Source organism: Triturus cristatus, chromosome 12, assembly GCF_964204655.1.
Source record: "Triturus cristatus chromosome 12, aTriCri1.1, whole genome shotgun sequence".
Taxonomy (NCBI): domain Eukaryota; kingdom Metazoa; phylum Chordata; class Amphibia; order Caudata; family Salamandridae; genus Triturus; species Triturus cristatus.
In genome coordinates this window covers 94,156,992-94,173,374 of record NC_140595.1, presented here as the reverse complement: position 1 = coordinate 94,173,374, position 16,383 = coordinate 94,156,992, and the positions used below count along the sequence as shown (strand labels likewise).

The 16,383-nt window shown below is 41.6% G+C and overlaps 1 protein-coding gene across 4 annotated transcripts in view; it reads right to left on the bottom strand.

Annotated features, from left to right (window-relative positions):
* The window catches only part of SEMA6C (semaphorin 6C), a 341,729-nt gene that overhangs the window by 4,517 nt on the left and 320,829 nt on the right, over window positions 1–16,383 (bottom strand). For 2 of the 4 annotated variants that reach the window (XM_085638745.1, XM_085638746.1), the window contains one exon: window positions 10,269–10,424. The exons of the other annotated variants lie outside the window; for them this stretch is intronic. In XM_085638745.1, the coding sequence (XP_085494871.1) occupies window positions 10,269–10,424 (156 nt within the window). The remainder of the gene's footprint in view (window positions 1–10,268; window positions 10,425–16,383) is intronic. 4 annotated transcript variants of the gene reach the window in all.

Here is a 16,383-nt window from a genome sequence, read left to right as displayed (position 1 = left end):
TCACTTAAGGGACTTTTTTTCTTTATTTTATTACAATGCTGATCTATTACATTTAAAGCCCCTGATTTACAAGGTAAAGACTAAATTTATGATTCTGTTTCAACACCTCAGAACTGTTACGTAAAATGACTCCTACATCACCATCCCACCATATCAAATATTCAGATTCTTAAGGATGCCGTTTGGTCCAATATAGACTGTGCTTGTTTCCGCAACACAGGAAAAAGTTTTCGAAAACATAGAAGGGGTTAAATGATATCAGGATGAGGTCCTGGGTATGAAGGGAACAAATAATATGATTAAAGAATGAGAAGAGTACTAGGAAAGATACAACAGAGTGGTCTAACATAGAAAATTGAAAAGGGCTAGTTCAAGGAAGAGGAGATCTATTATTTAGATCACAGATTAACAAAAGATGGTATCAGACTGACAGGGGAACTAGTTAAGTGCCATCAAGAGTGGATCATGTTCTTGGGGATGTAAGAATCTTTTTTTAGCAAATTCAAATCAAATATTGCAGTCAACATATACCTAAAGAATTAATGAAAAGAAGTGCTGAATTCAAGTGGGACAACATCTGCAACAATGAATTTAAAGCAGACGAAATAAACTAGAATGTGCGACTTTTTAGTGAGTTTTGCTATTAAAGGGGAGAAAACAGATTCATGACCGATGCCACCACACAGGGGGTGGGTGCAGTATTAATACAAAGAGAAGGAAAAAAGAAATAAGCATCAAATCATATCGACAACCAGTAAGGATTCAGAAATGAACTATTTAGTATCCGAACGAGAGGCTCTGGCTGAGTATTGGGTATAAAGGAGAATGAAGAACTTTGTGGAGAAACAAATTCATGATAAGGACAGATCCCAAGCCCCTAAAAGAAGCGTTTACAAAAAAGAGGATAGAAGCAGTGTCAAGTCGCACGCGCAGATAGGAAACTGGGGTACAGGAGAGTGAATATGAAAACAGACTACATTTCTGGTGGACAGAATCAAGCTGCAGATGATTTGTCAAGGATAGTCAATTATCAAGACAACAAAAGAACTGTGATAGAGGAAGATGATGAAGATAGAGTTGTGTGTGTAGTAACTGAAGGTGTGAGTTAAGGAAGGAGAAAAGAAATAAAAAAGGACACAATACAGCAAGAAGTGTTAAAAAGAATGAAAGAAATGGAAAAATAGGAACGAGTGCAATGATAAGGGGGAAACATTCTGGCTGATGAGAAAAGAATTCTAGAAAGATATTTTGTAGGCCAAGGAGGATTACTCCACAAATTGTCAGAAACAAATTAATAACCTTTGCACATGAGGGGCACATAGGCATTAGCCAAACAAAGTAAAGATTATACTAAAACTACTGGTGGCTATCATTAGACATAGAAATAAAGAAAACGCTGCATGCATGATAAGGGGGTATTCTGCTAGCCTGCAATAAATGGAGGAAAAAATTCTACCGGATAATCCTGGGGAGAATGTTGCACTTAACATATTAAAACCTTTAGAGGGGAAGAGAGGGAGCGAGAGAGAGGGAGAAAGAGAGAGGGGGGATGCCCTAATTGTCTCACTGGATATGTATTAGAGCAGGCCAGACACTGACAGTCAATAATATTGAAAGTAAAATGGTTATTAAGTTCCTTGGTGAACTGTTTGGAAGAGATGGACTTCCCAAGACAATTCTGATGGATATTGGCATTCAACTAACCTAAAAATAATCAAATTGAATCCTTCGTAGAGAGCAGGGATAGAAAGTACAAAACAAACAGTATTACACCACCCCAAAGCTAATGGGAACGGGAAAATAAAGTTGAACAGAATTCCAAAAGAAGCAGTAAAAAATGACTGGAGAGAAGAAGCAAGACAAAGTAGAAGTGTTCAGATTGACACCTCATTCCACAACAGAAAGTACGCCCATCACACTAATCAGTAGTAGAAGACCCAAACAGGAGTTACTTCAGATTCAGTGAATGAGTGGAAGGGATTTGAGGACAATTTAAAAGCAGGTTTATGGAGAGCATGAGAAGTAACGAAGGTCACGATTTTGATAAGAGGAAGGCAGTGCAGGTTACCAAAGTGGGAGTAGGTTATTTAGAAAAGATCAAAGTTTCCACTGGATAAAAAAAGTAGTCTAAATATACAAAACCTAAATAAGCCATAACATTGTTCAGAAATGCAGTATAGAAGACAATTGCATATTGAACTTGAGTAGCATAGTAAAAGCAACAATGAAGGAAAATGTGGAAGAACAAGTTGCCAAAAGAAACAACCCAAATAACAAAGGCTATAGGGAAGCAAGAAAGTATACAAAGATGCCAACCTTATTATTCAATAGGTTATTCGAGCATTGAGGTACGGTTGAAGTACAAAACTTAGATAGTCCTTCCTGAGTACAAGTATGTAGTTGCATTCTGCATGAGATGAATTTAGGGGTAGGTTAGTGTGGTGTCCACTCTTCTCTTTCCTTTAACCAGGATGCAGGTTTCGGAGGGTCGAGGGCACGCAGACAGACTCTTCTTTCAGTGTAAAGAGGGAGGGTGTATGGTACAGCTTAGAAAAACCAGAGGTCACGTAGAGCATGTAAGGTCTGAGAGATTAGAAGGTGGACCAGTCAGAAGCAAGGGGAGTCGAGTGACTGGAGCTGGGAGTCAGAATGGATGAGGAGCTTGAAAAACAAACTCTGATTTCATCATTTTTTCAGTTCTTTTGCCCTTTGCACCTCTTTCACGTGATATAAAAGGGTACAGGAACAACAATGGTGGAAATGTTTGTAGGTTATGCAAAATGGTATGTTAGTGTGCATTCAGGGATAAAAATGTATATCCCCAGGTTCGTTGGGAAATCTACAAAAACATCCTTTACGAATTCTGCACACTTTAGTGAATCAACTTGAGTGTGGCTAGTATTATTCTTACTTATCGGACACCCAGGAGAGTTAGTGGAAAATTAGTTTTTTTTTTTTTTAAAATTAAATTTCACAAAAGATAGTATTCCTGATCTAACGCACTTAGATATGATCTTCAGAGTGGGGAAGGCGGCCTATCAGCAGTAGCGACACAGACATTAAGGGCTGCATTAGGGTTAAGATCCACCGACTGCTAAAACAGACAAACTCTGGTTGCGGAAGCTCTAAATGATAAATATATGTATATTTACAGCAGACATATGGGGGATATACTAAATCTACACATTTTCATATTCTGCACAATCTAAAGACTCCATAGGTGAGGACAGGTTCCTTCCTTCTGACTGGCAGGCTAAGGGCATTTATGAAAAATTGTGGTTCTAATATTGTAATAAGAATTATCGGAAGATCAATTTTCATTTTTGCTTCCTTCACGCAGGAACATCTTAGGGATAAATCTAGGTCTTCTAAAGTAGGCATTCCAGTATTGCAGAAGTCTTGTAAAAGAAAGTGGAGGAGTGTGGCTCAATGGTTAGAGCGGCAGACCCTGAAGCAGAGTTCTGGCCAGGGACCAGGGTTCGATTCCCGCCTTGGCGGGGCTCGGCTCAATTTCCTCGGACCTGTCTATTCTCGCCTCGGTGCCTATTCTAATCACGGGCCCCACGCTGCAACTCTGGGCAATAGCTTGCTTAGCCTCCACACTGGCCCCAACAGCGCTAAGGATGCCTGGCTTCACCCTGGGGGTGCCCAGGAGTGGACACTTCACAGGGAAAGCCAGGAGGGGTTCCACAGCGGTATGAGTATCAGCGCCAGGAAACCGCAAAGGCGACACCGCAAGGTGGCCGTCTGGTGACAGTGCGCTCTATAAGTACCTTGACATTTACATTTACAAAGATATAGAGTTTGCTAGCTACTGAAACAGAAGCACTGTGGGATGCAATTTCAAGGCAAGCTCTAATAAATAGTGGTGTGAGTTAATATTATTTGGGGGCAGAAACTGTTCTAACTACAGAATCACGTGGAAACATTGCAATACTATACTCTAATTGATTTTACGCACCCCAAGAAATATATTTCTTCCCAGTTGGATGGCCTCATTGTATGCGAGGACAGCCAATTGGACCAAAGGACGCGAATATTCGACCTCAGGTACATAAGTGTAGGGACAAAAAACATGCATGGATAGGCCGAGGTGCTGTGGGCGCAATCTACCCATTTTGAAAACTTCTTAATATTACTGCTAGTCTCAGCTTCTTCGTTTGAACACAAGAAAACATAAAACAAGCATATGCAATGCAACAGGTCTCGCATTTGTGAGAGTTTAAGTTATTGGCATTGTAAATGGCAATGACTTTTATTTATCTGTTTTGCTAATTAGCACATAATTAAAAGGCATTGTCATTTACAATGCCAATACCTCAAACTTGTAAATGCGAGACCTATTTCATTTCAAAGTAGTGGCCACCATTGTCCCGGGCTGCTTGGAAAGTGAAAGCACGCATGGCGCGCTGAATGTTCCAGGAAAGCATGTCGTGCCGGCAGTAGGAGTAACTCATTAAAGGAGATAGTGCTTACAGACTAAAAAAGACTACTATGTAACAACCGAAGTAAAAGGGCCAGTCCTCATGAGAGGTTACAAATGTAGATAAGGAGGGACTAACAAGCCTATCAACAAATCAGAAGCCAGCATTTACGAAGGGCAATGACACAAGCCAATGACAAATATGGGCGGAGTGGGATGGGCTTCTATTCCATACTCCAATACAGCATGCCGCAGAGCAGCTCATGCGCTGCCCAGGCTCAACCTAAAAATAACACACTTTTTGGAATCTATTAGTGGGTAGAATGACTTGTTGCTCTTGCTTCACTGCCAGGTGACAACAGCGAGAAAAGTATCGCAAATATTTCAATTCGAATTCCATGAAGCTGCATTTCCTTTAGGTTTCTATCAAACAGGAAGCATGCCAGGAGTGCCTGTAAGCATCTATGTGTATGGAAACGTGACCCGCGGAGGCACCCATAGGACTACGAAGAACTTAAGATTGCTTCCTGAAGCTTCTTCGTACCCAGCGGTTCTTTTCTTTTTTTTTTTTTTTTTCTTAACGTTTTCGCGTCGCTCTCAATCCTAACTCCCTGTGGCTTCCTTGGACAGCTTCTTTGTGGCTGACAGTTCTGGTTTCCTGGGGCTTTCTTTGAGCTAGCAATTAGTGGTTCTTGTGGTTTTCTAGTATGTAGCAATTCTGAGTTCCTGTTGCTTCCTCACAGTTAATAGACTCGGTTTCCTGTGGCTTCCCTGAAGTAGCAATTCTGAAGCTGCCTCGTCGCTAGACGTTCTGCTTCCCAGTTGCTTTCTTTTAGTTAGCAATGAGAGGTTCTTGATCGCCAGGAAGAGTCAATGATGAAGCTCAGGGAATCAATGGATGATGCAAGACCAGAGGAGATACTATTTATTTTCATATTGTTGAGTCACTCTCAGATAAAAGACCCAAATGTTCCTCCGTTAATGTTTATTCGACTCAACTTCATGGCGGTCATCAAGTTTGAATAAGGCCCATTCTAGATCCATATATAAAGTTGTCTGCAGTGCATGGCACTTTAATGTACAGTTAGGAATGGGCACTCTATTAATGGTTAGCAAAGTCTTGCTGGCTGAGTAGTACGCCTAGGGTTTCCATTTTTATTTACAATCTTAATATCTTAGGGATGATGCTCTAAAGCAAGCAAGCTTATTAGCCAAGTGTATAGATATATTAACCTTCCTGAGGGTTCCCATCATGCAGTATCAGGAGGTAACCTTCCCAGCAGGCTTTTCTGGCAAATAATGCCTGAATTTAGTACTCGGCACAGGCACCGGAGTATCTGAATTAACCCAGAAAAGCAACAAAATTGAATATTCAGTATAATCATGGAAACAAGTGCAACAAGTTCTGGTGACAAAACAAGTTATGCTAGGCACCAATGCAAGTTTTTCACTACCCAGGGGACCTATGTACCATTTGCAGCAATAGAGTTGGGTGTAGTTCTGGCCGAAAAGGTACCGAACAACAAAACACTGCATTTACAGGGCAATCTTAAGAATCTACACATCAGCACAGCAGCAGAACGTGTGTTCTGGATCACAAGGGCACAAATAATTGTCCTTTGCTCCCTCAAACAATGTTCCGTACTCGATGAAACATACCCTATGTGTCCTACAAGAACATATGCTACAAACGCAGATATTCCGTCCAGTCTCTGCCCCGGAGATGCAGCAAACCCTGCAAAACAATTCTTGCAAAAGAGAGGATTCAAGTCCAAATGTCTGCATGTGCTCCTAATGCAGTAACTGTACAGTACTTTCCACACCTCTGCACTACAAGGCGGAGACAGGCTCGCGAGCAGCACTATCCCTTATTGGCTAGATAACCAACAATGGCCCTTATTGGCCTGAAGGATAATCCTCAAGGACATCAAATAACTCCTCTTTGATAATTGGTTACTCATGTGATGCCAACATCTTATGACAAAGCCCACTGATTGAAATAAGATATTCATTGTAGGTCCTCTCTCACCGGGCGTCTTGTTCTTTGACCGCATTAGCAAACCAGGATGTCTGCTCGTCGAAGGAGTTTGTATTGAAATGCCTTGCTAGCTTCAGTGTGTGAGCATGTAAGTAGTACATCTTAATGCTACATAACACTTTTAGAAAACTCACTTCAGTGTTTAATCTGTATATTCTAGAGTATGAAGGTAATTTGTATTTAAAATGCTGTGTTTCCTGTTGACAACACAGAAACAAAGGTCTGAGTTGAGACACAAGATAATGCATGGTTTGCTAAGTGATACACGCATAAGAAACTTTATGCTCTGTTATAAATGTAGACTTTACTTTAGAGTCCGCCAAGTTACTGTATTGTCTATATATACGACTGAAGACAAGCTCTAACCTGCGGGAGATCATAGAGGCTAGGGGTTTCTAGAATTGATCCATGGCTGCTTAGTGCCCACGGATATTCTAACTAATACATAAATGATTCCCATCTGCACTCCTTACACACAGAGGATACACAATGGGCAGCTGTGCAATTTGGAAATCTTTTGCCATCAAGGGGTTTCAGTGACATGATAAACTGTGAAGCTAATGACTGAGTAGTCTGTAAATGCCACTTGAACCCAGCGATGGAATATGGGACCATATCACAAGAGTTATTTATTATGTATTTTTATATTTTTACATGCTCATTTTGGTGTGTTCAGTGGGGAAAATTAGTTTTCTTCCAAACTTCTTTAGCGAAATTAGTAAGTGAAATCTTGGCAGCCTGGATGTCTGCAGTCAAAGAATTGCAAAATGTTTCATTGCTAATTTCAGAACTTTGGCCTTTGCTTAGAATATGATTCGCTTAAAAAAAAAAAAAAAAAAGGAAAAAAGACACATTGTTCACAAAATAAGCTATTAGAGTGCTCAGGTACTGTATAGTTTTTATAAAGAAGATGCTATTAATACAAAGGGAAGTCTTGCCGCACAGCAGAGTGGTTTGGTGGTACGATCATCTACATGTAGTGTTATGCTCAGAGACTAATCAGCTGGAGGGAAGAGAAGCAGGTTGAAACTAGGCCTCTCCTATATTATCCATATTTCACAGGAATTATGTTGCATCTTAAAATTTAAAAACTATGCCTGAGATATGCGTCCTTTTTGCACAACATCATTTATATACATATATATCATTGGAAATTCTGAAAATCTGGTAGGGGACCTTCCCATGTGGCTATAAACACAAACAGACAAATATATTTACGTACATAAATATATACACATGTATGAAATCTCCATTCCATGGAGACTTTAACGTATGGTCTGGCATGTCAAATATACATGAAATGTGCTTGCATCAAAAGAGTTTCCAGCTGTACCCTATAAAGTCGAAGCGAACCCTAGACAAAACATAAACATATTGCGCCTTTAAGCCATTGTAATCGCTACAACAATATATTCTGTGGCCTCAAAAATACAAGGTAAAATTTCAAAATAGGCAGAACATTGATTGTGTGACAATGATGATACAGGATATTTGCACGGCTGACTGTGCAATATCCTCTACGTGAGCTAGGGGAACTATCTATGCATGAGATTGGGTTTGCGCCATAGACACTTTCACCGTCTACAGCGAAGAATATGTCTTCAAAGCCGATCCTGCTGCACGGAAAAGGTGAAAAATGTGAATGAAACAGAAATATAGCGTTATGACTTGAGTGACACATGAGATACATAAATATACATTAATAAAATACGGATTCACGTATGTGGACAGGACGCACACACATAATGTTGTAGGAGAACATGCACGAGTACACGTAGATCGACAATGCAAGCACAACACGAGCAGCATATCGCAGTGCACTATGCGGACAGCCAGGTTATATTTTGACTCTCTAGGGACAGTCCAGATATCTTATCTTTGGTCACTATGTGGCCAGCCACATAATTTTTGGTATGAACACTATGCTTACAGCCAAGTGATTTAAAGCCATAGAACTATGTGGGCACTACCCTGGCAGCCAAGTGAACTATGGCCAACTAAGAGGACGCTATACCAACAGCCGTATATTATGGCCACTTATGTGGAAAGCCACATTATGTTATCTGTGGCCATCCATGTAGACTCTTGGTGGGCAGCCATGTTGTTATATCTTTGGCTATCTATATAGTTATATTATCTATGGCCAACCATGAGACTGTAGAGGACCACACTATGTTATCTATTGCCAACCATAGAAGCTGTAAGGGCCACACTATGTTAAATGTGGCCAACCATGGAAGCTGTAAGGGCCATACTATGTTATATGTGGCTAACCATGGAGTCTGTAGGGGCCACACTATGCTATCTGTGGCCATCCATGTAGACTCTTGGTGGACAGCCATGTTATTGTAGCTTTGGCTATCTATGTATTATATTATCTATGGCCAACCATGGAGACTGTAAGGGCCACACTATACTATCTGTGGCCAACCATGGAGACTGTAAGGGCCACGCTATGTTATCTATGGCCAACCATGGAGATTGTAAGGGCCACGCTATGTTATATATGGCCAACCATGGAGACTGTAAGGGCCACTCGTTATCTGTGACCAACCATGGAGACTATAGAGGGCCACGCTATGTTATCTGTGGCCAACCATGAAGACTGCAGAGGACCACGCTATGTTATGGCCAAACATGTAGGCTCTATGTTGAAAGCCATATAATATTATTGTGGCCATCAATGTAGACTATGTATAAATTAATGCAATATTATAATATATGGCCATCTACATAGACTATGTGCAGAACCATGTGATGGTCTCTACGGCCAACCATGCAGGCTATATGTGGATGGCCATTTTATATTATCCATGGCCATCCATGTAGACTATATGTGTACAGGTATGAGGTATGGCCTATGGCCTACTACTTGGACACAATACAAGTAGCCATATCATTCTGCCTACGTGTACTCTAAGGCCGGCCAAGTTATTTCATAGTTTTAACACTAGCGAGGTAACAATATTATCGTAACACTGGGTACTATCATCTTTTTCTTGGACACTAGAGACAGTCCATACTATCTCATCTCCAGACTAAATGGACTTCCAGGTCCTCTCTGTGCCCTGGAGGAACAGTCATGCTCTCTTATTTCTGGGCACCATGAGACAATCACATACTGAATCTTTTGGTGATTGAAATCTAGTCTGGTTATCTTATCCCTAGGCACCATTCTATGAAGCTAACCTTGGTGCTCTCATGGCCCTCGTTTCATTTCACCCCTCGGTCTATACCTTATCATGCTGCCATAGGGGGGTAGCCATGTTACCTTTGTCCAGTAGGAAACCTCATGCTCTTTTTACCTCCGGTCACTCAGCGGTTAATTGCAGTTCTATGCAACATAAAGACATCCACATTAACTTACTTTTGTGAACTATGTACTATAGGGACAAGTCACACATCATCTTTGTAACCTCTAGGAACAGATGTACTACCCTATTACGGAGCACTACTTGGGCACTGCGGCACGCCCATGCTGTCTTAGTGGATTCTTACGGGGCTACCTTCTACCTCTCCGATCCTCAAGCCTACAATACCCTTAAGTCTTAATATTAGTAGAAAATGGAGAAATGTTCTCCTGATTAGAGACACAGATGCATAAGGTTGCTTCCGAATGAGGTTGCAGCCATTTCTGGTGTTAGATTTTGCAGCAGCAGACCTATGGGGCTAGAAACGGAGGGCAGGAGACCAGGACTTGCCACAGAAGAAAGGGTAACAGGACAGGCAGCAGAAGCATCTACGAAGCATGGTCTAAGTATTAATGACACAGACAGCCGGGGCGGTGGCCAATATAAACCCGCTTACCCTGTGTTTTCACAGCTATCCGCAAGGTAGACAGCGGATTCCCAAAGGCAGGGAGGTCGTCGTGGGCAGCGCCTGTCTGGGAATGACCTGTGACCCTTGGGAATGGCGCCGTGCTGGTGATGGCGGGAGCAGAGGCGCGAGTGGGTGGAGCCTCACCTATGTTACCAGCAACAAACAGATGATCAGGGAATAGACAATGAAAGCATGATGAGAATAAAGAGTTCAATGGAGGGTTTGGAGACCAACGAAGTGAGCGTGGCATGGAAGTTTCCTCCATCACTTAACGCAATACTGAGGCATATCGGTCACTGACGTTAGCAGTGACCGAAAGTAATAAAAAGCAGGTGATCATTCTTCTTTTACCAGAAAGTACAAGCCAGATTTAGAAAAAAAATGACCATGGTATATGGACTTCAGGGGTTTTGACAACTTACCTCTTTCCCCCATTCTGCGAGTCGGAGACTCTCCAGAGGGCCTGCAAACGCCCCTGCAGCTAATGTTGTGGGAAACCAATCTAGTGCACTTGTGGGGAATGTTGGATGGTAAGTGGGGGGGGGGGTGAAACTTGCATTGCTGTTGCAAACTATGTATTTATTCTGTGTATATACTGTGCATGCACAGTGAGAGGAAATTGCTGATCACAACACCAAAAATCTATATATATCGACAGACACGCCTATATTGTCTACACTCAAACATACATAGACACTTACACAAATACACACAAATACAGTACAGAACTGTACAAACGATAGAGGATTTAGAAATTATATATTAAAACAAAGCCACAATGTGTTTATTGTATTGATATTGCTTTTACTAACATGGAGGTGAGAAGGGGTGATTTCCTACACAGTGACAATCTACAATAGGTATTATGAGTGATCAGTTTGAAGTACAGCGTTTTGTGGTGATTTGTTAAGAGTCATGAGGACACTAAAGCAGGTGTACCAACAGGCCCTCCTTGAATTTGGCTAAAAAGTGCACTTTTTCTTTCTTCTTAGCCTCCAAAAAACACACATTTCAATATGGATGCATGCTGATTTAACAGTTGACTTAATATATGTGATTTCACAAGTAGCGGCTAAGGGGACGTGTGAGGGTTTATGCAAGAAGAATAACCCTCACACATCCATACATCCGATAACCTTCCCAAATCCGAGCATTTTTGTGTTTGCCACAAATTCAGAACACTTTCCCTCCAAGGACACCAGCTGCTGTCTCCTTCACTGGACTCCCACTACCTTCTGTTGGTGTTAGTCTCATAAGTCAGACACACCTTCGCTTCTCTTGCAATTTACTTCATCATGTTTGCCTACCCCTTTTTCTTAAAACCATAGTATGGGAGCAGCAACTATACCGGCAACTCTGGTGAACGAAAGAAGTGGGTACGATGCTAACAAAGATTAATACATAGCAACAAAAGCAACATACATTTAGGATGTGTCACTGATGGCAACACCATCACTTTGGTTTGGCTCTATTATATTTAAGTATTCAAACAAACTCTGCTGTTGCAGTCTACAGGCTGGTAACACAGTCAACAAGCATTGGCAAAACTATTTAAATAAGTCTCGTCCTTGGGCGAGCTATTGGCTTTGGGATATCAGGTGGGGGTGGCTTACTGGGGAAGGGGGGGTTTTGGGGTGGATAATGGGATGATTTTAAAAAGTCCTATACAGTGGCCAGTGCTGGTCACTTCATAGCGCTTTTTAGATCGAGATTACAGAGACGGGGCAGGTGGGAGGGGGAGAAGTTCCCGGGACGGGGTGAGAAGAAACAGGGAGGGAGTAGGGATAAAGTAAATAGGTTTAAAAAAAAAAAAGAGCTATGATGTGGCCAGCGTTGACCCCATCATAGATCAGAAATATCACCTGAATTCCAGTGCGAGCCGATGTTCAGCGGAGGGTCACTAATCAAATGCTAATTAACTTGTACTTGGTCCATGCACCAGGGCAAGAAAAGGAAGTGACGATGGCAAGTGCTGCCAAATGAGAAGGCAGCAAAGAAGAGTGACAATGATGCCAACAAATGGTAAGCTATGGGCCGGTGCCAAGCCAATAATGGACTAAAAGAGCCACGCAATCGAGAGCACATGCGCTAGCGCATGCTTGACCTAAAAGAATAATGTATTGCTACAAAGTTATGTTATAAGCAGTGCATAGTGCATTTCTACTATTTGTAAATAATGTTAGTGTTTTTTGAGTTCAGTGGTCTTTTCTGAGCTTCTTACTACTGCAGACAAGGTTCTCCAATTCACTGATTAACTAATTATATTTGATTACAAGTTAACTACCCAAAGGTCTCTTGGCATGGGTCTTAAGGACTACAAAAAAAAGATTTTTTTCCTGATATTCAAGTGATGTGCACTGTAAAAAAGAGGAGGGAAATTAGTCCAGAAGAAGGCCTATGATCAAAAATGTCCTTCCCACCCTTAAAGTTTGATTTAGGCCGAGGTACAATAACTAAGAAGTTGCTTCCCCCCGATCTCTGGTGGATAGCATAGGCCGAGGTACAATAACTAAGAAGTTGCTTCCCCCCGATCTCTGGTGGATAGCATAGGCCGAGGTACAATAACTAAGAAGTTGCTCCCCCCCGATCTCTGGTGGATAGCATAGGCCGAGGTACAATAACTAAGAAGTTGCTTCCCCCCGATCTCTGGTGGATAGCATAGGCCGAGGTACAATAACTAAGAAGTTGCTTCCCCCCAATCTCTGGTGGATAGCTCAAAATTCCAGGGCTCAGGGTCGTAGTGTGGATTAGAAGAATGCTATTTCTTCTGGAAAAATAAAGGTAAACATTTTTGAGTCAAACTTCGAAACTGGCATTAATTATACACCTATAATTTGGATATTATTGTAGTATTGTAGTATACTAGCACTAGTATTGTAGGAATGGATAGACTGTATTATAAAACACGAGAAGGCCCTGAAGAAGCAATTGATGGAAACGCGAAACGTGCTGACCACTAAGTCTCATGGACACATATGATTTAATGAACAGTTAAGCCGCGGGAGTTAAATGCACTGTCAAAGGAGCCATAATTAAATAAATCACAGACTATACAGTTAAGGTTTTTTTTTTCTTTTGATTCAGAATGTGCATTTATACATATTTTGCATTTATACATAGGGCAATTGATTCTGAACATTATCCTTTTCTTAATGGCAAGCCTGGGACAATTTCACCTGGCTTGTGAGAATCTTTTTTTAGCTAGATCCATCTTATTCCTGCTGCCTTTCCTTTGTTGAAGGAAATCAATTTATTACGATTGAAGGCCTGCTCATATGGCACTGCAGTAGTCAATTTAGGAATTGACCACTGCCCCTATAACTAAGGTTCTGTGTTCTGGGCTATTAGTGGCATTAAAGGATGTAGTAGACACGACAGATGTTAACAATTCCTTATCACGATACTCCCCGAGCTATTTAGTAAGAGATCAGCTTCAAAAGTGAAACCTAGATATCTTACTGACTTTGCCAATGAAATGTTTAGACTGGCGATAGTAGGGGATGCGATGAGCGATATTTTAGTTTGCAGTTTAGCTCCACTGATATTCGGCTGTAAGATAGAGAGCGTGCATGTTCACACAGACTCCAATTTCTGTCAAATGTTTTGGAGATCAATTTGGTTGATCGGTGGAGATGAGTCAATCCGGTGTGCTGTTTAGAAATGGTTTGCGTTGCTTAAAGGGAAAAGAAAAGTGTGTCCGATCCAGCCAGGGTTTTTGGTGTGTAGCATGTATATGGATGTGGCATACTGTGTTCTCTTTAGGTAAAGGGTTGTTCACTGTCTATAATGATGGGATATTTTGTTTCACAACATTGCTATCTGCTTTTATGGCCTCATTTCAATAGTGTTCATGTGTGGTAGGGTTAATGTATCTTATTTTTAACTTTTCTGAGATATTAATGTGAGGAGGGGTGGATGCTCCTACAGGTGGCTAAGCAACTCTAACTACATGGTTCTGAGCTGTGTTGCGGACATGACTGAGTCAGGAGATCTAGTTAAAATATTTTGGAGTAAAGCAAATTATAAGTATATGTTCTGCTGATTGGTAGTTGATGTTGAGAGTACAGCACCATACCTATGACTGTACGGCACAGCAACAAAGCGGTTTGAGTGCATGAGAAATAGTCTGTTGGATTTGAGATGGTCTAATACGTTCTGTTGGATGCTAGTATGATTGTAAGTAGTTGTTGCAGAGTGTGAACAATGAAAACTGTGAACACAATACACGATTTGCAGTAGATGCATACACAGATCATATGGAAATCGGGTGAGATGTCCAAACCAAGGGACAGGTATGGCGTAGCAGCCAGAGCGGGTGACTCTATAGACCGGGGCTCACGATTCGATCCCTGGCGCCAGCTCATCAATATATGACTGGGCAATAGCTCACTTAATCCCCTCTGACTGCGCCTTTAAACCTTAAGGGGTGATATGCTCACGCTTTACAAATATATGGTAAGCAACAAATGTCTTGTGATTCATTGCTGGTCATTTGTCTGTCTGCACATAAAACAATCTCTCATAGCAGAAGAAACAAGGTAAACATTGGCGAATGAATGATGCCTTACCCCCTCCCCAAGAATAAATGCGAGATGCAGGACTAGTTACTCTGCGATCTTACACAAAATTCCGATTAATCCAGTCCTACTGCTTATAGTGTGTTGTCGCAGTGCATACTGGCCATAAAACATATTGTTTGTGGTTTTTCATGCAGTGAACTTGTCCAGAGGGCATAGGGAGATTAAGCGATTTGCCCAGAATTGCAGGATATTGAAATGCGACAAGAATTTGCGACTGGTTCCTCTGTGTCAATGTTAGCAGCTCTAACAGGATGGCCACATATCCCTAAACGTCCCTAAAACAGTGAGTTACTAGACTTCCAAATACAAGAACAGACATGAATCTAGCACAAGTCGGCGTGATGGTGGAGATACTGGAGCAGCGTGGGTAGGAAGGGCCGTCAATAACAGGCACTCTACATCCAGCTGTGCATATCACACAGCCCTGTGGTGTGATCTTCCAGCCGCCTCATCGACAAAAGCAGAACTTGGCCCCAGCAGAATGGCCCTATCAGGCAGAGAGAGACCCCGCTGGTAAGTGAATGAGGTTTTTCCTTGTTCATTTCTTGTGATGCACATGTGCAGTCACCGAGTTTCCTCGGCCCATTTCGGAGCACATGGCTGGGTGAATGATTCCTGGAGACGCGCATTGTAGTGCTCGCTCCTTATGTGGATTTACTCTCACACAAACAATAATATAATTAATGTTATTAGATCAGAAACACTGGGTACACTTCGGTATATAGGGTGACTAAAATGTTTTTTTATGCTTGCACCAAAATCAGTGGAAGTAAAAAACCAGCAAAGAAAAAATATATATCACCAGCAATTTGTTGAATTCACACCTCTTGGATGGCTGTGTGCACATGCAGCTCATCCACCAATCTGGAATCCCGAATAAGGTGACTCACCAAGTATCCATGCATATCATTGGATAATGGGGTATGACTACTTCCTGATAAAAAGAATTATAAGACACACTCATTAGATGATGAGACATACAAGTCTTTCCTGCCAGTCACACATTCTTGGAACAAATCGCCTTCTTTCCCATATCCAGAACCACCATAGTATGGTGAAATGTCTCCCAAACATTTGGAGAAAACGCTGAATACTGCTGAGACATTTTTTGTTTTCAAGAAGAAAACTCCACATTGGGTAGAGAAAAAGACTAACTAATGATGTCTTGACAAGGTGGACCAGCTGTCACTTTGTAGAGAAAAAAAACATGGACTAGTCGGTTATCTTTAAATATGGCAGACAAGCCAAAGTTTGGCCAATAGCCTGTCCACCAACCCTAAATGACCCTCTAAGTACATAAACATTAAATGCAGGCTTGGCCTTAGGCATATATGTTATTATAATTGCTGCAGACCAACAGTCTGTCTTAAGAGCAGCAATCAGGATTTACCATATTCACAGCTCCCCGATGAAACATCCAAAAACACAGTTGTCTCCTGTGCTTAGCTGCATGTCTTGCTAGGACAAAGGCTTCAGGTAAAAGAGGGTTCATGCAGGAGCTCAGGCACTCCGGATGCTCGGGC